Below are 27,232 nucleotides of genomic sequence, written 5' to 3' on the forward strand. Positions count from 1 at the left end.
CGGGTGGCGATGCGGGAGCTGCCGGCGCCGCCCTGCAGCTGCGGGGGAACGAGGGGGGCTCAGCCCAGAAAAGATTTTTTTCAGCCCAGCTTGCGGCTGCGGTGGGCGGCCGAGGTGCGGTAGTTGAGTAGTGCCGGAAAAAATCCCGGTAACTCTTTGTTCGGAGCGGTGTGTGTAATTACCGGATAATCACAGCCGGTGCCCGAATAAACGGAGGGAAATATCTGATGGGCGAAGTTTAGGCCAATTAAAAGACCCCGAAATCATTCTTTTTAAAATGAAAGTGGGCTTTCGAGACACTGGTATCTCTGAACTATCGGAGGAGGTGAAGTGCTCCTGCCGTGCTGCTGACTCCGCGGCGCGGGTGGGGAGGAGAGGCGTGTGAGAGTGTGTATGTGTGTGTGTGAGTGTGTGTGTCCCCTCCACACCGCCCGAGCCGCGTTCTGGAAGTGCGCGGCTCCCGAAAGGCTGAAGAGAGGCAGCGCGACTGTGTGGGAGCTGAACTCAGCCTCCCTCTTTAACATAGGCTCGTCCTCTGCATTGCATCCAAGCCTCAGCGATTTGCTGTTCGGAGACTGCAGATTTGCATAGCCCTGCTCCTCGCAAGCATGCTTATTTTTATTTTTATTTTTTTTTCCCAGCTTCTTTCATAAGGGTGCACTCTTCTCCCTGAAAACATCCTCGGGTATTACTGTCAATAGCCAGACCACTGAGATTGCCGGAGCAGCCTGATTATTGTCTGGCGGCGTGTGCGAGTGTGTGAGTGTGTGTTCGCGAGTGTGAGTGTGTGTGCGCGCCGGGAGAGAGCTCTCTCGGTGAGGGCTCACCAGTTTGGAGATGAATGGAGGGAAGAGCAGCAGTTTGATTTTTCTCTGCTTTCCCAACGCTGGCTGATGGAGTGGCATCCCCTTTTCTCTTTCTTAGCAGAAATGTGGCATGATTGGCTACACTGTGGATTACTGAGGATGGGGGAATGCTTGGCATCCTCGTAGCCCTTTGCAACTGTGGAGTATTGTTAATGAGCACCAGCCCCGGGAAAGCTGAAATTAACGATTGTTTGGGCACGGGGCTTTTCCCCGCTTCCACCTCTTTGCGAAGGCTCTGAACTGCCTGGATTCTCTGACTATGTCTCGGATTGTTTTGGGTAGAAGAAGACCTGGAGAAAAGGATCCTTATAGGCTTTCCCAAAGGGAAGAGATGGCTCGCCTAGTGCCGTGAGCTGCAGCCAGCGCCGTGTGCAAGTGTGCGAGCGCCTCTGCCCAAAGTTTGCCTCCGTTGCTGTGGCTGCTGCTCCTCCCGAGGACGCCGCGGGCCGGCTCGCCGCGCACCGGAGGATGGGGGGGCTCCTTAGGGGCAGCCCGGAGCCGGGACCCGCCAGCAGCGGCAGCAGCAGCGCCGGCGGCCGCTTGGCCCTGCTCTGGATAGTCCCGCTCACTCTCAGCGGCCTCCTTGGGGTGGCGTGGGGCGCCTCCAGTTTGGGCGCTCACCACATTCACCATTTCCACGGCAGCAGCAAACATCATTCAGTGCCTATCGCTATCTACAGGTCACCGGCTTCCTTGCGAGGCGGACACGGTGGGTTCGGGTGCCGCTCGGTCCCTGCGCGGTCGGGGCGCGCCGCCCCGCAGAGGTCAGGCGCGGGCTGCGGGACCCTCGGGCCGGGGCTGCGGCGGCGCTCGGGGGGAGGACGAGGAGCACGGCGGAGAAGGAAGGGCTGCGCTGGGCTGGGCTGGGCTGGGCCCGCCGGGAGCCCCGTCGGGCGGGGTCCGGGCCCATCCCGCTGCTCCCGGTGGGGCGGGAGCTCGGCCGGTCCCGGCCGGGCGGGGGATGCTGCCGGGGCCGCCGGGCAGCCCCGGGGCTGGCGGGGTGTCGGTGTCGCTGCCGTGAGCCCCGCGGGGTCGCTGCGGGGTCCGCGGGCGCGGGGCAGGCGCTGGAGCGGAGCTTTCCCGCACCCCGCCGCAGAGGGAAAGCCCAGCCCGGAGGCGCCCGGAGCTGCGGCCCCCGGCTGGGAGCGCCCCGCCTCGTTCCCCCCGCCCCGTCCCCGTCCCCGTCCCCTCCCTGCCCCGGTGCGGGGACACACGCTCAGGGCAAGCCGCCCCCACGGCGGAGGCAGGGCAGGGCGCCCGGGGACCCCCGGCGCGGAGCGAGGGGCGGGGAGGGAGCCGGTGCGCTGCTTAAACCGCTGGTGATGATCGTGCTGCTTCCAGTTCATTACCTTGGTCGAAAGTCGATGAACTAAAGCAAAGGTCAGCTCATTATGCTGGGCATCGGGGGAGCAGTGAGCGCTGACACACTGAGGGAGGGAGGCGATGCCCACTGTAGCGGGCAGCAAAGGGACGGAGATTAAATTCTTTCCAAGTTCAAATACGTTTTGGTTAAAAACGACACTGCTCCGGTAGTTAGTTTCTGAAGTGACAGGAAGCTGCTTCAGTGCCTTTTGGAGAGCCCCGTGCAGTTCTCTTTCTTTTTGCACGCAGACTTGCGAGAACCTGCACATCAATAGGTGCAGAATGGTGTGCATACATATGTTCGGTAGTACCAAAAGCTGTCAAAGAAAGCGAAACACCAGACTGTCTTTTAAGGATTTAAAGCCTCTCTTTGTCTCCGAGGGAGGAAGAGAAGATACAGAAACCCCCTTGTTGGTTTCTGATTAGATTATACAGCTTCATTCTTCTTCATTTTCTCATCTTGCCTTGTTTCATTTGCACGACCATGCGATGTCATTTACAGGCTTTGCAAAGTAAAAACCAGATCTTGTACCTAACCTCCGCTTCTCTGTGCGAGATGACCTAGTTGCAGGCACGAGGTAGTTAGGAATTATTGGATTTTTTCCAGTGATTAACAATGCCGGTATTGGTGGAAATGGTAGCATTGTTTACCTGAAAATCCCCACTCTGTGCTAAATACCCTTTGATACATAACTGCTAGAAAAGACGAAGTGTGCAGAAATGCCTCTTCTTAAGCGTTTTGTTATTTTTTAAAAAAACTTATACGACTGGTCTAATTAAAAGCAAAACAATTGAGAAATTCGGGCCACCACTCTTCTCTGTAGTGCACTTGAGGCAGTGCAAGATTAACAATGCTGCATGTTCTGTTACGTATGTGCTACAGGGGAGAACTAAAGATGTATGTGTGTGCACATATGTGTATATGCTTATTATTCTCTAAATTTCTACCCATATGGGGATATGATGTAGGGGCTTACTATCCATTTGAGGGAAGGCTAAAAGGATGAGAGGAAAAGAAACACGATTGTAGAGGAACCAGCTACGATTCCTTAAAAAGCATTGTAAAATCACATCTTTTTCCAGTTTTCGAAACCATTACCTCGGACCCAGTCAAAGGGTGATGTGTAAAAAGGCAGGTTTCTCAGAAGAAATAAGTCTTGTTAAAGAAAATGTAATATGAAGAGGTGGAGCTGCCACTTAAGGACATCATAGGGAAGCCCAGGAGCCTCTCCAGAAGTTAAGTAGCTGATTTTATGAAAAGAGGGATGTTCTCTGTCATGAAGTGGCATTTCAGAATGTTTACTTGATAACACAAAGTGTCTTTGCTTTCCTGTGTTTGTGAGAAATTCTGCTATCTGACAGCATTTTAAAGCATTTAACTCTTTTCATTATAAATTCTTCAGAGAAGTGTTCCCATTTGCTTCTGTAAGCCTGACAGAAGCATTTTCTGTCTCAAGCTGAGCAGTGTTGGACACAGTTCCTGTGGAGCCCAACACTGCATCTCTAAGCATCTGTCAGAAGGAGCTGGGTGAGGGAGAACAGAGTGTGTGTGTGTGCTTGTTCCTTACCTGCTCTTCTCCAGTGTCCCTAGCCCCTGCTGACTTTGCCAGGTGAGAATTTGCTTCTCAGTCTTGTATCCCTCAACCTTAGCTCCACTCAGTTTTGCAGGTATTTTGTTCTAGTCTACAACAAACTGTACATAAAAAATTGCAGGTTTATGGTGAGCTCATAGAAGCTTTTTTTTTTTTGTTACTTTGTCAGCTTTTTGTAGCATCACACCTGCTAAAAGTAGAAAAGAGCTTTTAGGACAAGTCAATTAGTCGATCCCAAATGGAAGCATTGGTCTCTAATATGGTGAATTAGAAGTGTGAAAGGAAGGAGAAATGATCACTTTGTTCAGGCACTCAATAAGCGTCACCACAGTCCTCAGACACCCACACCCTTCCCCTTTACCCTTGCCACTGGCTAGCCCTGACGCCCCCACCCTCTCGGGTTTAATTTTTTTATCTTTCAGTTTTCCTTGGGCCAACACAATTTCAACTAGTAGTATAAGTAAAGCCAAAAGCCCAGCATGGTTGGATTTCTTCCATTTATTTAAAAAAAAAAAAAAAAAAATCTTGCTGCTAATATTCTCATCAGGTAAATTTGCTGGGATTTTGCTTAGTAGTGTGATCTCATGTGGTTTTAGTGGACAGTATTGTGACTCACAAAGACATAAACAGAATCTCAAACAAGCAATTAGCTCTCCATATTAGGCCAAAAAGAGTTCAGCACACAGTCTTTTAATACACTAAAAGTCAAAATTAAACATCTTTCAAACCTGACCAAATGATTTTTCAATTTTGCTTTCTGACTCTCATTAAACTCAGGTGAAAGATGAGTGAAAGATCTGAAAGTTTAACCACACGAATGAATAAGAAAATAATTCTGTGGATCACGACATTAACAATGTAAAGTCCTGAGAAGTAAAAGAAAGAGTAATGTTCAGAAATCTAAATCATACACCTCTCAGCCCTCACCAGTGGTTTCTTGTAACATGTGGTTTATTTGATGATTTGTGTCCTTCTTGATCCATTTAAGAAGGTGACTATTGCTTTCTTTATAGCTATATCTACCATGAAGTCTGGTTTTTCATTTTCTTTTGAGTCAATAGAACAGTTCAAACTCCAGATTACAAAAGCAGGGATGGCCCATGGCAAAGCCCATTAAACAAGGAAAGAGGTTGCAACTTCCTCTGTAACTTTAAATGAAGAAAGGCTGTTTATTAAAGAATCCAGGGACATGATGGATCATGTGTGAAGGGAAAATTGCATGCTGAATATGTTAAAAGTGTAGTCATATGAATGGCTATCATCATCCCCATTCACTCCTGTCTTCCTGCAAACACTTCTTTACTGTCTGCTCTTTAATGGCTCCCCAATTCAGTTACCAAATGGCAAGTACAGTGTGTCCACTTCTGATTGCTTTCTGTGCTCTCAGGATCTTGTTGAGGCTAAATACAAACTGATTCTGGTTTTATTTTTTTTTTTTTTAATTTGTGGGAATAGGAGCCAGGAGGTGAATAATGAAATCTGCATGTTAGTATGTGCAAAGAAAAGGCAAAACTGGGGAGGGAATAGAGCCCACGTGCTCACAGGCAGAACAGAAAGATCTGAGTTCTGTGTGTAATAGGGGTTGTGCATGAGGCTTAGGACCAATGTGTGGGCCAGTGGTTTAGGAGGGGCAGAGACAGTCTGAAGTAAACAGAATGGCATTCCGGGAACGGTTCTTAAGAAAGTGGCAGCTTGGGTTGGTGTTAGGGACCTTTGTGGTATGACAGTAGAGGGATTTAGGAGGTTGAGCTTCAGCAGCCAAGTTCCTGAGCAGGAAGAACGGGTTTGTGGAAAATGAGAGTTTTGAGGAATAAAAGTTGGCAAGTTTCAGAGCTGAGAGCTGAGGATGGTGTGTAACCACAGCACATCCACTCCTCCAGTGTTTTCCATCCCAAGCATGATGTGGCAGCAGGGACACACACACTGATCTCCCACTCCTGAGCTAGGCCAACTTCTTCCAGGCTCTGCTTCACCATTGTTGGCAGAGCTCATGTGCACTGGATTAACCCAGATGATTTTCATTTGAAGAAACTTCTACAGTAGTCACCAGCTCACTGGTACTGGAGTACAAAGCAGCCTGGTCAGGCAGCTCTTGCTCAGGGAAGATGTCTGTTGAACTCCACAGGAGTTTTCACCAAATAAAAACTGCAGGACTAGAACTGCAGCATGACAGTGAAATAATTTATTCCACCATTGTGAAATATATGATCCAGACATCTTTGAAAGATGTCCCTATGATGTATAGAAAACACTTTATTTTTGTAAGAAACCCCCGAAACCCCCGACTTATTAGTATAGGTAAAAATAATTTTATGGCCTTATTTTTAATATACTGGAATTGTTATTTTGGTATATAAAGATAATAAACAGAATAGTTTAAGGGATTAGGGTAAATTAAATGACAATTTTTGTTTACAATGTGCTTATGTTGCAGAAAAGAGTTATATTTTAATTAAAACATCAAAAGTGCATGTTTCCAGATGTTCAAGCATTGTTACTCAGTGTGATGTTAGAGGTAGAGGTGAGAAAGTCTTGTTTTCTTCTTATAATTGCCTTTTTTAATGTTATTTCAAACCCGTTTGTATATCACAATCTTTTTAAATGCCTCCTTTTCATTCACAGATTTTCCAATATATATTGGTTCTCCTGCTCTGAGTACTTCTTACACAAAACATTTAGACATTTTCAGGTTTTAAGACTGTAAAGCGTACTAGCTTTCTCAACGTCCTTAAATTATACAAATTTTATATCCCCTTTCAAAATTTCCAATATGCTCCATCAGTTATTATCCCCATCAGCTGCCAAAGTATTAACATCAGTTGGAATGGAGTGAATAACAAAGCAATTTCAGTCAGCATAGTGGTTAATTGGCTGTGCAGTTGGATATGCATATTAGCAAGTGGGGTTTCTATATTATTATTTCTGTCAGTAAGCCTTGTCAAGGAGGCACACAGTCTTCAGCAGGACTGGGGACAGTCTGCAGCATTGTAATAAAAAGTGGAATGTTGCCCATGGATTTCTGATAAGCATCTTTATACAAGTCCCACTGCCTTGGTACATGCATAGCTATTGATTGACTGGGGTGCCTTTACAAGAGCTAAATAAATAACAATGCTGTTGTTACTTATCAGCAACACCACTTTTGCCTCAGCCCCTGGTAACCATGTTTTTTAGATTTAAAGCATGTCTATTGTCTTTTAATCAAATACTGTTTGAAATAAGTTATCAGAAGAAATTAATTTAGCATTCAATGCAGTGTACTTCCTGCTGTTTCTAATTTTCAAAGATGGATTTTTTTTCTGCTAGTGAAAAGTTGACTTGGCTTTAAGGGAAATTTCCTTCTGTCTCTTCATTTTACTCCAAGGGAGAACTCTGTAGACAAAACTACTATGCCCAGTGTGATTTAAGCACAACCAATTATGCAGTTCTAATATTTTCTCCCCTTTCTCACCCAGATGGTCATTACCATGGTAAACCAGGCTTGATTATTTGATTTCAATGGATCACTTAGTTTAGCCCACTGAAGTTTATCTTTTGTCTTTCCTTGGTCAAAGTTTACAGTAGTCCTTAACCTTTCTGAGCAATCAAGATGACATTGCTGACCTCTTTCTTGTCTTTCCCCAGACTCAGTTAATTTATCTCTCTGTGATTAAGTTTGATGTCCCCATGTCTATCACAGTATCTGTAATGCAGTTTTCTAAGCTAACAACTTCTTTTCTAGTTTGTAAATACAGTGTAGGCAGAGCTGATAGATCTTGCTGTGATAATAAACTGACTTGTGAATTTAGCTGTGATTATGAGGAGAAAGGAATAGTCTAATTTAATGAAAGAAAGTTTATTATATATATAAACAGTGTTCTATATAACTAAAAACAACATAGAAGGTCCATGTAGTTACGATCATTTAGATATTATTTTTCCTTCTGAGTAGCTACATGGATGTCTGGAAGGCTCTTCCCTGCCTCTTTCTCATGACTTTATATGCATTTGTGCACAGGCACATGCATGCTCTTACATATCAACAGCTGTTCTGTGATAATGAGAAAATAATCCATAGTGGTGAGTTAAAAAATAATTTATCTAAGAGTTGAAAATGTTAAGAAACTGCTCAGTGACTATAGTCACTAACCACAGAGGCAACTGGTCAGAACAATAGAATCAGTTATTCCTTTCCCCCTTAAATGACTGAAAAAATGAGCCAGTGAAATAAAGTGGGAAAGGAGGAGGGAAGAAAAAGTGTTGCTGGATGTCACTCCAGAGGACTGGGATAAGTTGGTAGGGAGGGTGCCATGCTTTGAAGAAGTTGTCATCTCTGACCCATGATTGTTGAATCACTTTAGAAAAATAATTCTAGATTTCTGAAAGCACTGAAATGTTCAAATCCACCAAAACAGCCCAGATTAAGGGTGTGGCAGGCTTATGAACTGTAGATGGCCTAAGAATCAAAAATATATTTTTCCTGGAGCTTTGTTGACAAAGTCCCACATAAATAAGTACTTGGTATCTGGGATCCTGAATCCCAGAAGTCCAGACAAGGCTGGAGATGAGGCAGGGTTTACCTGGAGGGGTGAGCAATGTACATAGTCTTTATTTTTTTGTTGTTGTTTGTTCCACATATTTGAACTGTAAGTGGCACAAGGATCCATAGCTAGGTATGTCCTGAAGAGCTTGCTGCTCAAACATAGAGAAACAGAGGCTCAGCAACAGAAGATTTGCTCAGATCCTTCTGGTGTTCAAGGGCCTTAGCAGGTGATGCCCTTGGACAACTACTCCAAAATGTTTGAAGTGTTCACTCTTTCTTTAGCTCGCTTTTACTGCAGCTGTACATGCAAAGAAATGCCAACAAGCTTCTAAAGCAAGCTGACTGATTTCTAAATGTGTTCTTTTATCCCTGCATATCTGCAACCAAGTTAGGGCTTTTCTAATTTACTTAATTAATTCAGCTCATCTGCATTTGTAAAATAAAGAAGAACAGAGAATGACTAGACTTGGAGAAATTTCAGAAAACATGAGAAAGTTTCTCTACCTTGAAGAAGAATCAGATATAGTCTTAATCCGCGTTTACGTTTTTGAATCACTGGTGTTGGTTGTGTTTCTGTGACAGCAGCTCTAGAGCCCTGCGAAGTAGGTGGAGAGGAGATGGGGACAAATTCCTGACTGACCAGTGGAGATGAAAGAACTGAGTGCTGCAAAAGGCGCTGTTTCTAATTGTTGAGCCAAGATTTGATTTTATTGAGGTCAAGCCCAAAATTTCCACTTCATGACATGATTTGTTTTGCCTCTGTCAGACACGATGTGTCTCAAGTGCACAGCCCTTCTGTCCTGGTCCCCCTCCCTAAAACAATGCTGCCTAAACTGTGAACAAAATATTGCAAATAATAATGCAAACGTGTATTTTTGAAATTTTTGATGCAGCTAGTGGATGTGCTCACTTTATTTCACATGACAAGAATTCTGAGGGAGCTTTCAGTGAATATAATGAATTGCCATATTTATGGAAAACATATGAGCATGAACTGAATCATGCCGTTATTTTGGGTTTGGATACTCAGTGCCCACAGAGAGGAGTTTAGAAGTTGTGACAAAACAACAGATGTGAGATTAGCCCCTTTGGCTGTGTCTAAATGGATGTGTCCTAAAATCCTGGTGTCCCAGTTGGTCAGAACATTCTGTGGCGCTCATCCAAGCCCCATCTTTCCACTCTTCCTCTTCTCAGGCTGGTTTGTGTTCGCAGTTTGTCTTGCTGTGGTTTTTAAATCTGCCTGGAGCATGCACCCCAGCCCTGGCATTCAGAGCAGCTCTCAAATACTGCCGTTGATGACTCTCAAAAAAAATAGGAGTGCTGTGAATGTCCTCTTCCTAAATAACCTGTTATCTCAAGTGAGGCTAAATAGAACATGACATGGCAAGTGAAGGTGAGGGTAAAGACTGCAGTTATTCTATTTCTTGAAAGTTTTCCAAGCAACTTTTTGTTTCTTGGAAATTTTACTGAATTTGGGGGAGTGTGACTGCTCCCATTATACCGCATTAATTAGAAGACTTTATTTTTCAAGTCTTATGTCTAAGAAACCTGCAATATGGTGGTGTTAGAAATTGTTGGCTAGAAGGTGTTAGGTGTGAGGGTACATAGGCCAAATGATCACTTTGCCTCTGCTGACTTCTAATAGGAACTCAGTCATACACTAAGATTGAAGCCAGAACTAATTTTGTAATGATTGTTTTTAACTTTTGTAGCATTTTCTCACATTAGCTCTTGAAGCTTCTTTTCACCACTCAGCACAATTTGACAGCTTTAGCTGTTGTCTGACATGAGTGTAGCAAAATCCACTGTATGGCATTTAGAGGGAGAACTTGGTGAAGAAAGAATAGTAGCAACATTATTTTACAGCAACAGCAGCAAAAACAAACATCTCATTTAGAGATGTTTAACTTTCTTACCGTACAAAACATTGCAAAACTGCAGTTAAGCATGCAGATAAGAGGAGTTACTGGTGTACTAAGAAGGATAGTGGCCCATAAATGCCTAACCCAGACATTTAAATTTCAGTAGCAGCTGGCAGTGGTTTTGCCAGTTGTATGATTATCTAAATGAAAGTGCAGCTCTCACATAAGCATGCAGAAGCTTATCTTGAAAGAGCCTGAGGTCAGTAAAGGTAAATAATTAAACTGGGAAAAACATGTGATATATCTTCTACATACTAATATAGGCAGCTATTGATGCTGATATAAATCACAAGAGACTTATCTGAGGATTCCTGGGATCTTATTTGTTCCTGTAGGATAACATTTCCGTGCCAGGGAACTTACAGGCTTTGGAAAGGTGGTTTCAGTGAAATCAGTGTATCCTATATTAGTTTTGCTGGCATTTGAGATAGGGATGAATGTCAGTGTTTCAGTACAAGGTTACTGCTGGAGATGTGAGAAAGTCTTATCCTAAGCTGGTCATAGCAACAATGGTGTGAATAAATAAATAGGTTGGTATTTTGCAAAAACTTTTTGTTTGTTTCAAGTCATTAACTTGAGCTCAGCTGGCTATTTGATAATCACACTCTTCCTTATTTCCTTTTTCCAAATGTAATTAATTGAAATGGAAAAAAAACGAAAAAAAATTATATGTAATCTAGGAATAAATTTACATGTGCATACAGTGTGTGGTGGTACTTTTGTCTTCTATAGGGGTCAGTTAATTGACAAAGTATAGTTGGGAGAAAAAGGAAGATCAGAGGTAGAAAATGAGCAGTCATTATGGCTAAATGAGACTTAGTGTAAATGAGTTCAACGTCACTAAAAACCCGCTGTTCTTGTCATGTGGAAAAGCAGCACATGCATTAACCCTTGTCCTGCGTATGCACTGGTGTCCAGCGCTGCTGCCTGTCTTGGCACAGGCTCGTCTGGAATGGTTTCTCCTGTTTCACAGACAGGAGCTGAGACACAGTGAATCAGCTCTGCGTTCACCTCCTCCTGAATGACTCAAAGCAATCCCACACTGGCCAGCTTGGCCCTCTGAAAATTCCCTCTGTGTCCCTTGTGCACTTGCCTATGATGCAAGAGCCGCAGCTGGGGCAGGGCCAGGGTGTTACACACGCTGTCCCCAGTGGCACAGCTCAGAGCAGATCCCATGCTGGCTCAGCATATGCTAGGCTTCAGGCATCCCTCTGGGAGCATTCCTTGGGCAGGGCTCTAACCACTGCTGCCTGTCAAAGCAAAACCGGCACAGCAAAGCTTAGGGATTATTCTGCTCTGCCTTTGCTTGTGCTTGTTAATAAACAGCCGCGTGGTTTTCCCCAGGAATGCACATAGCTTTGCCTACCTAAACGTGTAAAGCATCTTTCCATAAGTCACATAGTAGCCTGGAATGGGAAAAGGAATTAAGGACGTGAGTTCTGTGTTGCTGTTTCATTCCATTTTGTTGTGCCAGTGCCAAGATCCCAGAGCATTTAAACGATTACTGAACAAATACCACTCTTCCTTCTTTTGCTGTGTAGGTCACACTGTGGAATTCACAGAACTGACATGTAGAAAAAAAAAAACAAACCTGAAAAAGGGGTATATAAAGACATGGGAGAGGGCAGGAAGAAAAGGAAAGTGAGTTGAGCAGACAGCATACCTTTGTTTAAGATAAGCAGGTATATTTTCTCCCTTTGAAAATTTCTGTGTTTCCCTCACCCCCTCCCCACGGAGTAACTCCACAGTTATCTGGTTTGATTTTTATCGAGCTACTGTAATTATTTTAGATGTAGAAAAGGGCTAAAATATGGATCTTTGTGTGTGCCACCACACCAAACTCTGACCTCTCATGCCATCACAGATGACCTTTGCCTGTCTTTTGGTGCAAGTCAAATCTTTCCAAACTCCCCATAATTGCTTGCATTTTTTGTGTCCATAAGAGGGCAGGTCCTTTAAATATTGTTCTCTGCTTGTTTTGTAATTCCAGTTGCTCATGATATCTGATGTCTATTAAGTGAGAAGGGCAGTCATAATGCATTGTGTCGAGATTTGAACTGGTGGCTTCACCTCGTGTCATTTTGTTTTACAGATTCTGTTTGCCATTTAAATGTTCCCTCTCCAAGTAATTGCTCTAGATGTTTGAATGTTGGCATCAGTAGGGAAAGTATTTTCTCTCCATTCCATGAGTGAATGTGAATGAGGTGAGGATTTAATTCAATGAAGACAGCTTTGTTGAAAAGGATTAGTTGCTTTCATTTACTGTAGGACTGTTAGCATAATTAGCAGTACATCAGAATGATTTCACAGGCCATTTTTTGTGACAATGACTGGGGCAAGGCTTTCTAGATTGCAGTGAGACTGATTAGCCATTTACAATACCCACAGATATGAAAAACCAGCAGAGAGAAGGTCAGCAGTAGCTTTCCTTAATAATTTTCTTTTTTTTTTCTTTTTTCTTTTTTTTAATAATATGTCATGTAACATGTCTTTTATTTCTTATCTTAGTGGATGTTACAGTTTTTAATATTTGTATTATCGTGAAAACTAGAAATTTCAGTCAGAGGTTATGAGTCCATTGTGCTAAGCAGATGGATTGAATAGAAAAAGACAAGAAAGCTGAAGAAATAATCACTCTACTGCTGACAGTACTCTCCAGGGTAAGTTTCAAAATAGCTCAAGAGCTGTATAAAATTAATAAGCTGTTCCCCATGTACTGAAATCCTCTTTCATATTACACTGTCACGAGGGATCTCTATAGAGAGGAGTGGCTGCAAATAAGATTTGCAAGAGGATGGGGCTGAAGATTGTCCCTAGAAGTCCAGATTTTATTGAATGCACACTAACAATATGCACCAAAGTGTTGTGGATAGAACTTGTCCACTAATCTCTGCATCGATGGAGCCTGCTTAGTCCCTCAGAGCAAGGTTTATTGGCCATAAAATTAGAATCAGTGTCCTTTTGTTTCTTTGGCATCTTTATAACTTTCTCCACTGACAGCAGGAAGAGATGAGAAATCAGGGAGCATTACTCTTATTTAATAGAAATGGAATATTAATGAGATATTTTAGTAGATCTTGGAGGTAATAGGTCAATTTGTATTCTCTGATGCAGACAGATGTTTTCTCAGGCTCTAGATTTGCAGTGTGTTATTAAGTTTTTAATTTTGTTGAGGCATTTTTAAAATGTTATTGTTTTCATACAGTATATGTTCAGTGCATATATGCAGTAGAAAAACAAAAAATAAAGATGTAGCACTGAATCATAATTAGAAAAGGAAAAAAACCTGTTACCTGTCATGCAGAAAACCCTGACATAATAAATGCCACCATCATATTTTACTGGTATCATAAATAATTATTCAGCACATGTCCATAGGCTCAATTTATTGTATCATATTCACTTAAATGTGTTTATGAAACGATCCTTCTGCACACGCATGCATTTTATCAAATTTTAGATACCTTGATAAATGGCACAGACCTTTTTTTTGCTATGTGGCACAGTCTGTCATACCTCTAATCAAATTTTGAAATAAAGGTATTCTTAGATCTTCTTCTAATATGGCTATTCATCTTGCTACAGTTATTCCTCCTTTGCTTATTTTCTTATGGAATGGATTAAGATTTAATAATGATGTATTTCCTAATAAACAGAGCTATAGGACAGCTTATTCCATTACCTTAGATATAGCCTAGTTACATCTTCACTAGAGCCCATTAGATGTTCTTGCATATTATTTAGCAATAGATAGAAGGTTTCTTGTTTTTTATTTCAACAGAGACATCATTCCAAATGTTCTGAGTTGTATTGCATAATTGTCAAGGAGTTAAATATGAAAATGAGGATAAAGTAGTTAAAATGTAATGGCATATATCTAATATTTACAGATAACCCTTTTAAAGAAGTCAGGATGTATTGCCATGTTCAGCCATTCTATCTTAATTCTAAATCATGGCCTGTGTGTTTTCTTTTGCAGTCAGTCAGTCAGCCAAAGACTCTTTAGAACATTTACCCTGCAGCTTTGCAATTTTAATTATCTGATAAAGTGTATTAAATTTTGGTATGGGAAAAAACAATTACAATTTCTCAGTAAGTTCATATCTTACTAATAGTTTTCCAGGAAATGGAATCCAAGATTGTAACAGATTTGAGAGAAGAGACCTCTCCAGTTTCCTGCTCGTCCTTTGCATTATAGATTTGGGTCTTTAGGTAATGTCACCACTGGCACTCAGTGTCGCTGATTCAAATTGTTGTGTTTTGGCCAGTACACTTGTTTTAGCTCTAATTTCAATGCCCACAGACTGTGGCAGATTCACTAATGCAGTGATACTGTACACAATAAACTCTCTCTGACGTCATTCCTCAGATACTCTGAAAACAGAAAATGAAACATAGGTAAACTTTAAGGCTGTGTGAAGTTTCTGCACCCTGTGTTCACAGTGATTGAATGAGCCATGTCCTCTGCCACGTCTTTTCAGCAGGGCTGGCCCTGAGTGTGTCTGTAGCGGGAGATCCAGAGGATGCTGCTGACTGGGGTCAGAAACACCCAGGCCAGATCCTTTCCTGACAGAGATAGTTGGAAGGTGTATTTTGCAGTCTTTCATGACCACACCTCCCAGGAAAGTTGCCAGTTAGGTTTGGAGTCCACATTGCTTTTTAAAGCATTTGTGCTGGCAGATCTGTTGAAGACGAGGGGCTCTTCAAATGTTGGGGAGAGTTGCCTAAATAAAGGTGTGACTGCACCAGTAGCTAAAACTTCCTCTTCATTGCTACAAACTCCAGAACCAGGAGGGCATTTCTGGTGTGTCAGTGTGTCTCTACTTTTAAAATTTCTTATAATAGAGTATTTTTAACAGGCCACTCTTACTTTCAGAATTAAAGCTTCCCCCACAAATGGTTAGTAGGAGTAACAGCTACAGGTCTCCTTCCAGCCTCACCAGCATCCCCAGCTGGTAGCTGGGGAGGGAAGCTAATGTCTCACAAGATAAGGGCAGTCCTGTTTAATTTAAGAAAGGACACAAAGGGTCTTCACTGCTGCTTGTTTTATGTTCCTGGGAATCTCACGTAGCAATAGAGTCTTTAGTGGATAAAAATGGTATAGAGTAAACGCTATGCCCAGACAGGCAAATGAATTATCCCTGATGTGAAAGCTACACATGCTGACAATATTATCCAGGTATTTTAGCAATTTAAAGGATGACATTTTTTATGCTGGGTATTTCTTAAATGGTTCCATTAATTTAAGAACTCTCTATATAAATGCTAATTTAATTTAAATGTCTTTGTATTTTAAATATAAATGAAAACAACAGGCTAAAGCCTTGTTGAAAGTTAGCATGGACCTCTACTTATGCATAATTTTTGTTATCTTCTGCAGCACTGTCTTTATTTTTTTTCTTTAAATTAACAATATGCACAAACATTTCCTGTCTCTTCTTTTAAAATTTCTTATAATAGAGTATTTTTGACAGGCCACTTTTGCTTTCAGAATTAAAACCTCCCACAAATGGTTAGTAAGAATAACAAAACACTGTATTTTAACTTGGTAGGCATGATGCTGATACCAGCTGGCATTTAGCTGTCCCATATACTAATTCATGCATGTGAAATAAAATTATTATACTTAGAATTTTTGGTCTTTTATCCAGTCCTTATCAGAGAAGATTACTTTAAATGAAAAACAGTTACGATTTTTGTTTTCCTTTTACCAGTAATTCTTCATTAAGAGACAAAAGTAATGCTTTGCCTCCTACATAAATGTGCTTTTCTGAAAATACACCTACATAAGGGCCAAATCAGTCATTTTCAGGCATGGTATAGATGATAAATTGGGAGCCTTGAAGGAGAGCAGAGTCTGCAGAATAGGCAGACTATCCATGGGATTGTGTGGACATACCAGATACCCCAGCTTTACTACCTATAATACCAATCCCTTGTGAAGATAGTTTCCTTGTTGTGCTATAAACCTTCAGCTGCCTTCACCTGCCATCTTTGGAAACCTGTGCTGGATTCAAAATTATGGTCTTTTTGAAGCAGACTGGTCTTCAGTCCTGCCCATGGTGCATATGGATGTATTTGTGTGTACATTTTCCTTTTAATAAGAATTGTGTTGCGATTCAAACCCAGGCACCAAGCAAGGCCCATCCTCAGTCACTCACCACCAGTGGCATGGGGAAGAGTTAAAGTGACAAAGCTCATTGTTTGAGATAAAGATGGTTTAGTAAGTAAGGCAAAAGTCATGCATGCAAGCAAAGCAATCCAAGGACTTTGTCTACCCCCTCCAATGGGCAGGCAGGAAAGCAGGCCACCATCACATGTAACTGTGACACCCTCTCTCCAAACATGCCTCTCTTCTTCCTTCCTCCCCCAGCTTAATATGCTGAGTGTGATGCCATCGGGTATGGAATGTCCTTCTGGACATTTGGCTGTCCCAGCTGTGTCCCTGCCCAGCTCCTCATGCACCCCACTGCTCACTAGTGGGGTGGTGAGTTAATGCCTCAACTCCATGTTGGCCCTGCTCAGAAATAACCAAAATGCCCCAAATAACCAACACTGTTGCCAACACAAATCAAAAACACAACCCCATAATAAGTACTAGAAAGAAATTAAACTCCATTCCAGCCAAAATCAATGCACATTGCAATCATTAAGACAATAAGACATTATTAAGATAACTAAGGTAGAAATTCTACTGAAGTGTTTAGTGAGCCAGATTCTGATCTCCTGTATCCTTAACAATTAGACTTTATTCACCTGTGTCTTCTCTCAAAGGCTGTCTTTGTATATAAATGTGTGATTTCAGCTTTATATGTGTCCCAGGCAATTGCACAACTGTACTCCCATGGAGTATTTGACCAGGGCAAAAGTGGGAAGTTAGTTTTATTGCCAGTTGTTCTCAGGCTCCCCATTGGTAAATTAAAAATTCCTCTTGATGTAGGGCTGGTAACAATCTTGAGTAAAATATTTCATGAATGAATGGATAAGGAGAAAGGAATAATATTCTGTATAAATACAATAAATAATATAATAAATATAATAAATGAATAAGGAATAATATTCTGTAAGTATTATTTAAAAAGGGATTTACATATATTGTTCTTAGGCCAGGCATTTGCAGCAGTGTCATCCACTGCTTTAAAAGATGTTTAAGCCAAAGGGTCAGCAACAGCATCAGGATACTCTTTCTTCAGGGATTTTAATATCTTGTTTGACTGTGCAGGAATCACTCATTTCCAATTGCAGCAACGTTTGGGGGGGGGGGGTTCTTTTTGTTTTGGGTTTTTTTTTGATTTTTTGGGGTTTTTTTTGTTTTGTTTTGTTTTGGTTTGGTTTGGTTTTTTTTTCCCTCTAACAATAGAATATAGTAAAACATGAATCTGGTTAGTCATGTTTGATCTCACATATTTTAGGCATCTGTGGTGGGAGTGATGAAGTAGCTGCTGTGTTCACATAATTCCCATTGATACATAAGCATGTTTGAGAAGACAGGCTGAGTTTAGATCCAGATCTCCTATGGCTGAATTGACTAGAGGGAAACCTGTAATTGCAGCATGGGCTCAGAACAATAATGACAAATAATTACTGTTTCCAGAAGGGAGACAAAGGTTTATAATTTCACACATGCTATTAGTGCATGCACTAGTGTTGCCTTGTGTACTGTGGTAAGAAGGATCTTTTCCCTCCTCAACTTGGGAGATTTCTGACTGCATAACCTAAAATTCATTTTGGCTTTTTTCTACTTCATGCTCACAATCAAATTCTCTTGTAATGGGTGCTTAAGTATCCATAGAAGCCTCATAGCCCTGATATTCATTTAGCAGAAGAAACATGAAAGTGTCACCTGTGTACATTGTTAAAGGCTCGTTTCCATTCGAGGGTCAGAAAAAATGATTTTTCCACAGCAGATAGGATAGAAAGTGCTGTTTCCAGGTTCCATAATCAAGACAAATACAACTGCCTGTTGCCATGCACCATATATTTTCCACATTATAGTAATGGATGCACTGCTGCCACCTGCTATGTCAGGACTTCCAGCTAATTGGAATAAGTTATGTGTGTTCCAGTTACACTTACGGTCTATAAAAGGCTGCTTTGTCCTAAACTAGATAATAATTTTTGATGGATTTCCTTATGGTAGCAGATATTGCTGTACTCTGGTGAGAACCATTGTTTTTCATAAACACAGGTGTTTTCTGTACATATTAAGGCTTTAGAGAGGATTCTTTCTTCCTGAGCTTATGCTAAAGTGTATGCAATATTCAGTGAGATGATACAACCTAGTAAATCTTGAAAGGGACACGAATGGATGTGGCTAAGACTGTACCATCCACTCATGACTGCTGCCTGAAAAACTGCTAAGTGCCCTGCTGCTGCTTCAGCCTTGGATCTTTGATAGTTTTATCAAAAGCTGTCACATCCTTCAGTCCCTGGAGAAGGTTTCAGGCCAGAAGAATCAGAGGTGAGATAACTGCAGGGGTAAGAAACTCCCCTGAATGTGCGAGGTGTACCCTGTGCAGCACAGTCCACTTGACCTGTTGGGAACATGGCAGATCCTCTGCTGCCTGACCTTCACCCAGTCACAGGTGGGAATTGTCCCCAGGATCTTATAAAATGTGTGACATCCCTCTTGTGTTTTCTCTGAATTTCTCTGCATTGTTTTTTTGTTTGTTTTTTTTGGGGTTGGTTTTTTTTTTTGTTTTTTTTTTCACTGCGATTGCAATCTCATCATTTCTTGGCAGGTGCAATCTTGTCTCAAGGTATAACTGTGACATCAAAAATCATAAATGTGGTACTTTTTGGGTGAGATTAATTTTTGGAATATAAATCTAACTGGAATTGGTACTTGATGGTTGCAATCTAAGTTTACACTCATGTAACAAGAGCTGGAGCTGTATGACTACCAGAGCACAGTATGGACAAGTTTTAAAATAAATTTGCCTATAGTGAGTGATTTATTGCTTTTGAAAGATACCAGATCCCTGTGCTTTAATGATTCCTTAATACATAGGTTGCAGATTTGACATGACAGAGTGACAAAGGGGATCAATTGTAAGTGATCCATTTTTGCTCCTGTGCTCAGTCTGGAGAGCAGGTATTTCAGCTCCATCAGGAAGCCTTACCTCTTCAGAGAGGAGAAATTCTTGGTTTTTCCTCTCAGATGCCTCATTTGGCATCCTTCAAACCTTCACCTTTCCTACTTCAACAGTAACTGGAATGATCTCTTTTCTTTTTTGTTTTTTCTCCACCAATATTTTCCACCTTCTTTTTTAGATAAAATGGTAGGTGATCCTCAAGTCTACAGCTAGTCATCACTGTAAAAAGCAGGCTAGCTATTCTGTAAAAGAAAAGAGAGGAGTATATGATTGTGTGCTATGAAAATATGAGAATATTTGAATTTGTATTTTTAAATGAAATAGTTTAGTACCTTTTAGCATACATCATGATGGCAGTAAGGGAAAAAATAGGGAAATTACACAGAACATAAAATGATACAATTATCAATGCTGTGAATTTCTTTTGTACCCCTCCATATCCCATCTCAATGTCATGACAATACCATTTAGTGTTAGCCATGCCTAAATAGTGAGGAGAGTTTCCAGAAAGGAAACTTCAGTCTTAGAGTCTTGTTGTGTCAGGAAGAAAACTTGGCTGGTACCTTCTAACAAAAGTATTTGCTACTTGTTTTGGGCATCTCCACCAGTTCATTGGAGAACAGTTTTACAAAACACAGGAAGATAAACTCTTTTATTTTCTTTCTAGATGCATCCTAAAACCAGCTCCCATAAACCTGTGAATTAAACATGTGTACAGGAGAACATGTGAAGATTTGTGAAATAGACTAGTGGGTTCAAAATACAGTAACTAAATAAATATAAATTATGTCTGTTCTTTTATTGTTTTCCTGTATAAAAATTCTCTCTTGACCAATTGTGGAATTAAAATTCTGGTTGAGTGTTGGCTGGTGTTTTAAGTAGATAATTCCTGTCTGCAAACTTGATTAGATAATTTTTAGAAGGAACTGGGATGTGAAATGCATGAGCCACCTTAGCAAAGTTGGGGCAGCTCTCTAGTTGCTACTCCAGCCAGCCTCAGCTTTTTGATACAGTGGGTTTTCTCATGTGTATGTGCAAGTAGAAATGGTTATTAGCCTAAGATTGACAATGCCTTAGCTGTGATTAACCATTTTCCTTTAAAAGTGATTAATCATTTTCCTTTTAATGGGATTAATAATTTTTCTTTAAAATATGTGTTAATCAAAGACTTAGTTATTTTTTAAAAAACTGAAGGATCTGAGAGATGCCCTTTGTCTTTGATCATCTCTTAAACTTGTAATTAAAAATATCTAAAGCTAATAAGAGTTTTTTCTCCAAAAGTTTGCCAAAATGGAAGAGTATAGCTAGATTAATTAATCTTTGCTCTTGCTGAGAGCAGAATGTATAGACTTGGAAGACTGAGAGCTCAAACTTTATTTTATGCTGAAATCCCATCTACATTTGCAGAGGAGTTTGGGTTTAGAAGGGGATGCATAAAGACTTATTTTTCTCAAGCATTTTTAGAAACTGTTTTCACCAGGCAGGAGCTGGGAAATAAAGATTAGGAAAGGAATACAAAAATGCTGATAATCCCTTTTTTATTCTATCTGCAAATCTACAAAAAATTACTGTGCTAAGTCACTAAACATTCTCCCACTTGAATGGGGGAGACTTTGAGTCAAAAACTGTTTATCATAATTAGGTGGACAAATAAAAGCCTAATTACATGGAGACACAGCAACAGCCTCCCAGTTTCTGAAGGGGTTCTGCAAGGAAACTGGAGATGGACTCTTCAGGAACTGAAGTCATGGGACCAGGAGTAATGGGTTCAAACTGAAAGAGGGACATTTAGGCTAGATTTACTGTGAGGAGGGTGAAGCACTGGAACAGCCTGCCCAGAGAAGCTGTGGATGCATCATCCCTGGAGGTGTTCAAGACCAGGCTGGATGAGACCCTGAGCAAGCTGGTCTAGTGCCATGCCAAATTCCCATGGCAGGGAATTTGGAACTATATGACCTGTAAGGTCTCTTCCAGCCTGACCGGTCTATGATTCTATGACTCTTTATCCATTATATTCCAGTTACCATGTTTTGTTCTTTTTCTCCTTTCTTCAGTCCTTGCCAGAGATCTTATTTTTCAGCACCCGTTTGCTCACAGTGGCTCCAGAAGAAGCTGTGGCTCAAGAAATTATTTCTGTATGAGAAAAGTTGATCTTTTACACGTGGTCCCAAGGTGTATATCTACCAAAAGATTCATTCACCTAATTCATATTCCATGACTCACAATTCTAATGAGGTCCTGGTTATTCATGCAATAGTTATTCAGAGATTATTCCCTACTTATTAACATACGGCAACACTGGGCTCTGATACTTACTTTTGAAAAATACTTGCAGAAATAAGTTCATCTTAAAATATTTACTTCACAAGCAACAGTTACCCCTTGTTTGCTTTATGAATGTGTTCTCTGAAGATGAGCAGTATAAGTCAGATAAAAACCCAGCTGTGGGTTGAAGATTCACATGGTAACCCTGTCACATTTTGTCTTGGCTCATTTTTTAGTTTTACACAAGGAAAGGGACCTACTACTACTATCTGCTACTAGACCTATCTACTCACTAGATATTGAGAGGATATCACAGTTATGGTGATTCACATATTGCAACTCTGCCATAATAGGGAAAGAACCACATGTACAATGAAGTAATATGAGCTGAAATATAGTAATACAGGACAAGAACCGAGAGTGGCATTACATTATTCTGTGGAACAGAATCTGGAACTGCTGCAGGGGAATGAATACATGATACATAATATGGACCACTGTATCATGTAGATTATTTAATATATTGAAACACTGATGTATAATGCACTATTGAAATGGGGTGTATAATGTGTTTTCTGTAGAGAGAATTTTCTTTCAATCCTTCTTTCTTAGGCATGGACATAGTGGAATATATTGTGCTAAAAGACTAGCTGACCTTGCCTCCATTTATGAAAGGAGAAGAATCTCTAAATGAGCTGTTTCATAAAAAGGACTATGTGATTAAGAAAATTGGTTTCCAAAAGTAGCAGCATCAGGGTCAAATCAATCTTGGTCACAATCAAAGAGTATACATTTATTTTCTCTGAGTTGTGTAATAATATTTTGACGGTTGCAGTGCTCAAAAAAATTAGAATCGTTACATTTAAGAAAAATTGAAGCTATCAACAAGGAGAGCTTATTTATGTGGAATAAACATTCAGTCAACAGAAAAGCTTTAATTTTAAAGTGTTTACCCTGGACATTTTCCCCCTAGAGATTGGTTGCATATACACTGCATCAGTCTGCCCACAGTCTGTATCCAATTAGTTTTTTTTCATTAGTAAGTAGTATTTTTCCATGCCACCCCATTGATTTATAATAACTGTAGGCTTAATTAAGAGTATCTTTTTTTCTTTTTTTTTTTTTTTTTAAGAAAACCAAGGCTATCAAGTGGAATCACTTACCATTCCACTTAAAGCAAATATAATGCCTTACTTGTTGAAACTGGAAAAACTCTCCCTAAGGATTATTAAATGCCTTTTACAGGTGTGAAAAAGATCTCATGTTTTTAACAAAAACATCCATAAAGAATTTTCACACATTTATAAAACCTGTTGCTAAACTGGGGAGAAGTCTTGTTTCTTAATGTAGGTGACTAAATGCTTCAGGAGATGTGTCTCCCCCAAGGCACTCAATTTAAATGCCAGCCTATTTAATGTATTCTGTAAGAACAGAGGCACAGCTTATAAATAGAACATTAAAGCGTTTTTATACCCTGCATGTTGGCTAAGGCTTGTACTATCAGTAATTTTTTTCAGCTGTTGTATTTCACTCATTACTTGTGTGTGGATGTATTCAGCTGTAGAACAGGTTGATTTCTGGCCAGTGTTTGGGGTGTCTTAGGGAAACATGAGGCTGTTTCATCAGCTGGATACAACTCCTGATCACAGTTTTTCAAAGTAAGTGAGTTTATCAAAATGCAAGCTGAGAGACATGCATTTCTGATCCAAGGGTGCATAGGGATGAATAAAATTATATAATAATTTTGTGGGTTTATAGAATCATTTAGGCTGGGAAGAATCATTTCGACTTATGGAGTCCAACCATAAGCCTAACTTTGACAAATAGCATTTTTGTATGCAAGGTTCAAAGAAAGGAACTATTTAAATCCTGTACAGAGTATATGTTGCAGTTGGTAGGCAGAGCTGAATTATATATGAAGATATAAATAAATTTATACTCTGGGGCTCCTCCCTAATCCAAAGCCCATTACAGTCAAAGATCTTTGGATCAACGTCCTGAACGACAACTCAGTGGAGTTATTGTATGGTCTGCAGAAATCCCAATAGAGTAGCTATTAAAACTAGAATGCCTGGGGGTTTTTTTGTGGGTTTGTTTTTTTTTTGGGTTTTTTTTTTTGTGTGTGTTTTCCTCTCCCAGCTTCTGTATTTGCTTTTCCAGTGCCTAATTTTTTTTTTTCATACCTGTTTCATTTTTGTTTGCAACGGACCAGCCCCAACTTTTTTTTGCCCCTCTCTTTGCTTCACTTTATTACTCCATCTCGTGTTTTCAGTTCTTATCATTAGGAATATACCCTTTCTTGCCTTTTTTGAATGTATAAACCTCCCTCTTAGCTCTGTGCCTTTAGCTGCCCAACAAGATCAGTAGGGAGTCTCTCTTTCCATTTGAGATGAGTCCACTTTAGAAGCAAAGAGGTCCTGAGGCTCATTCATTTAGTATCAAAAGGGTGCTTCAGATGCCCCATTTAATTTGCTGCTTTGTTGGTTCATTGCATTGAACTGTTATGGCACAGGATAGAGTTTTCCAAAGCTCTGAGCTCATCTGAAGAGTCAAAGGATGTGTCTGCATGGGACACCTGGATGAACTGGTCCCACTTTCTGAAGGGATCAAGAGCCACATGGCCTATCAGAACATCTTAGTGGCCTCACCCTGTGCTAGGCAGGGTTTCTGGATGCCACCAGGTGTGTGAATTTTTAACTGCTGGTGAAAAACTCTTTAGAGACACCTTATGTATAATGTAGGAATACACAGAGCCAAGATCCTAAATCACTTCTGTAGGCAGCTTGTTGATGTCCTTTCAGAATTTTGTCTAGAGGTGTAAATAGCCTTTTTTCAAAGGAAATAAACTGATTTGGCTCTTAATCATTATTAGTCGTGGAATTAGGCAATGTTAATTAGCTATCAAATTCTAATGTAAACCCAAACTTTAATGAGATTATGTGGATGAGTTTATATGAGACGGCTGGGGAGTGAGGCGGGGGAACTAGAAGCAGGATTTTGTGAAGCGATTACTCTGAAAACTACCCAAGTCAACACAAACGCTGTCAAGTTCCCTTTAAAAAGAGAAAAAGAAAATCCCTTTAATATCTTCTAAATCCCACAACATTTTAAATAGGCAATCTGGGGTCAGTTTCTTCTTCTTTTCATGAGGAATGTACATTGACTTTCAAGGACTGTGCTGCAACGGCAGTGTGTCATTTTTAACTGAAATCAGCTGAAGGACATGGAAGGTTTCTAGAATAGCAGGAGCATGAAGGACATGCCTGGGAAACTGTGAGCACCTATATTCTTTCAAAGTGCAAGGATTAGGGATCTTCTGGCCCTGTTATTTCACTGCAGTATTAAGATTAGCTGTAATTGAGGAATCTCACTTACCCCAAACTTTTCTGCGTGCTCTAGAGAAAAAGAGTCTGAGCAGCACACATCATAAATCTGAAATGCTCTTCAATTCAGTCTTCACCACGGCCTTGGATCTAACCAACTCCCTTTTATTTTGAATGAAAACCTTATCAGACTGATATATTTGAATAGATTCACACTCATGGCTAAGGAAGTGGTGGCTGTATCCTCCCTAGAAGAATTTAATGCAATAGATTGTGGGTACAAGTAGCTTGCAATCTTTTAGAGTTTGAAAGAAGAAGAACCTTTAAGCTTTAAAGTATTTTTAAATATTTCAGCAATATTCCTCATATATCATCACTCACAATCCGTGACATCCTCTTCCGTTCTGCTATTGTCCCCCTTCTACCCCACCAAGAATAAAAGGATGCAAATGGAGTTTGCCATACATGAGTACTATGTTGTTGCGATTTTTGCATTATTTTTGTCTTAATCACTAGTACCAAAAGCCCCTCATTTTGTAGTTTTGGTGTTTTGTCATTTTCAAGAAGGCAGAACAGTTAATTTCTCTTTAACTAAACGACAAGAAAAAAAAAAAAAGCAAAACAAAACAAAAAAAAAAACCTGGAAATTTTTTGTGATTTGTTTGGTAGACCCTTAAAGCATGAGTAAAACTGGATGTGAGTGTGGAGTTGCTGTATATCATTAAATCTGTTGCACAGAGTTTGCTAATTAAAAGTATGATACAGTAATATTGCATAAAGTCATTTGATAAACATAGAGTACTCTTGTGTCTGCATTTTGAAGAGGTGCTGTTCAAAAATGTGAAAGCTATCTCCACATAAATTAATTTCTCTCAATGTACAGTAGCCCAGGGTTTTCAATGGCATGATTTTATTATTTTTGTCACTTCTGGGACTTTTTTTAGTGGCTTTGTTTATTATTTTTATCATCCTGTTTAATAAGGTTAATATTAGGATACTGGATTTATTTGTATACTGGATTTGTAATTAAATGTAATCAGACCATTTTATCTTGATGAAGCTGAACTGCATACAAAATAGGAGAGAATGACAGCTACCCATTCTCTTTGCTGTAGCAGTGACTATTATTAGTAGTGGTATAGCAGTTATCACCAAATCTGAGCTATGTTTCCTGGTTAATATACAATATATTATTTCTATATTTCAATTGGCATGTGTAAACCATGTAACAGCTGACGTATCATAAGACTAAGTTTTAGGGACTGTTTTCTCTGAGGTGGTAAATGTGCTTCAATGTAGGTCTCTCTCATTTAAAATACTGCTTTCCAAAGTGAAGAAAGTACTTCTGTGCATAAAAAGTCAAATGTGTCATGAAAATATTTAAGGTGGTTTTTGGAAACATTGCAGGGGTTCTAGTGGGATAACAAGAAATACAATATCTATAAAACCACAATATATATTATAGAAAAGAAAAAATGTAAGTTTCTAAAATCTGAACTGGTCCTTCATTTGCAACAAAGTATTAGGCAGACACAGCCACCAAGACAAGTGAAAAATCTGCCCACTGTAAATCTGCTTTATCTGTTTGAAATGAGCAGACATACATGAAGCATGTAGGTATACATAGAAAATTTATGGAGAATAACAGACATTCTTTCATCTTATTTTAGTTAACCTACTTTAAAATGCAGAAGAAAATGTTTCCTAAAAATTCAGTGTAGCACACGCCAACTTCCTAATTCTATGTAGCTGTGTAACCATGTGAAATTAAGTTTTGTACAGTTTTCTATTCTGTACAATTCTCTACTGTTCAGTTTTCTGTGTGACAATGTGAAGGTTTCCTCCCCCTGTTCACTCCCCCTTCTCTTCTTTTTTTTTGCTTCTCCTATTAATTAATGACAGGAGAAAAGGATGGGCTGTGGGGAAGATGCCATAGATGGTCACTTTTTTCCAAGGAACATTTCAGACCTTTACAAAGTCTGGCTCGTGGGACACTCAGGCTTCTCAGCATGCTTCAAATTCTTTCTGTGCCAGTGAAATCTCATTGTTATTAAACATGTGATTTGTTTACATTGTGCACTCGCTACATATTTGCTTCTCATGCTCTTTGTTTGAGTTCCAAGGATGATCTGTGTTAACAAGATAATTTACAGTTGTGTTTTCAGTTTTGAATTCCAACTCAAGGTGTTACTGTGCTTTTCTCCAAATGCTGAGTTAGGCAGTGGGATGGGGAGTTTCTGTTTTCTAATGCAGGCAGAGTAAATAGATACAAGGATTTAATTACC

At 40.2% G+C, this 27,232-nt stretch overlaps 1 protein-coding gene across 38 annotated transcripts in view; it reads left to right on the top strand.

Annotated features, from left to right (window-relative positions):
* Positions 1-27,232, top strand: part of NRXN1 (neurexin 1) — a 668,143-nt gene that overhangs the window by 398,922 nt on the left and 241,989 nt on the right. For 2 of the 38 annotated variants that reach the window (XM_030269674.4, XM_030269676.4), the window contains exon 1: positions 499-1,575. The exons of 33 other annotated variants lie outside the window; for them this stretch is intronic. In XM_030269674.4, the coding sequence (XP_030125534.1) occupies positions 1,335-1,575 (241 nt within the window). In that variant the 5' untranslated portion in view covers positions 499-1,334. Of the gene's footprint in view, positions 1-139; positions 1,576-27,232 lie in introns of those variants that run through there. 3 more of the 38 variants (XM_030269675.4, XM_012572326.5, XM_072926145.1) reach the window with 3 other exon arrangements.

This window comes from Taeniopygia guttata, chromosome 3 (genome assembly GCF_048771995.1).
Source record: "Taeniopygia guttata chromosome 3, bTaeGut7.mat, whole genome shotgun sequence".
Taxonomy (NCBI): domain Eukaryota; kingdom Metazoa; phylum Chordata; class Aves; order Passeriformes; family Estrildidae; genus Taeniopygia; species Taeniopygia guttata.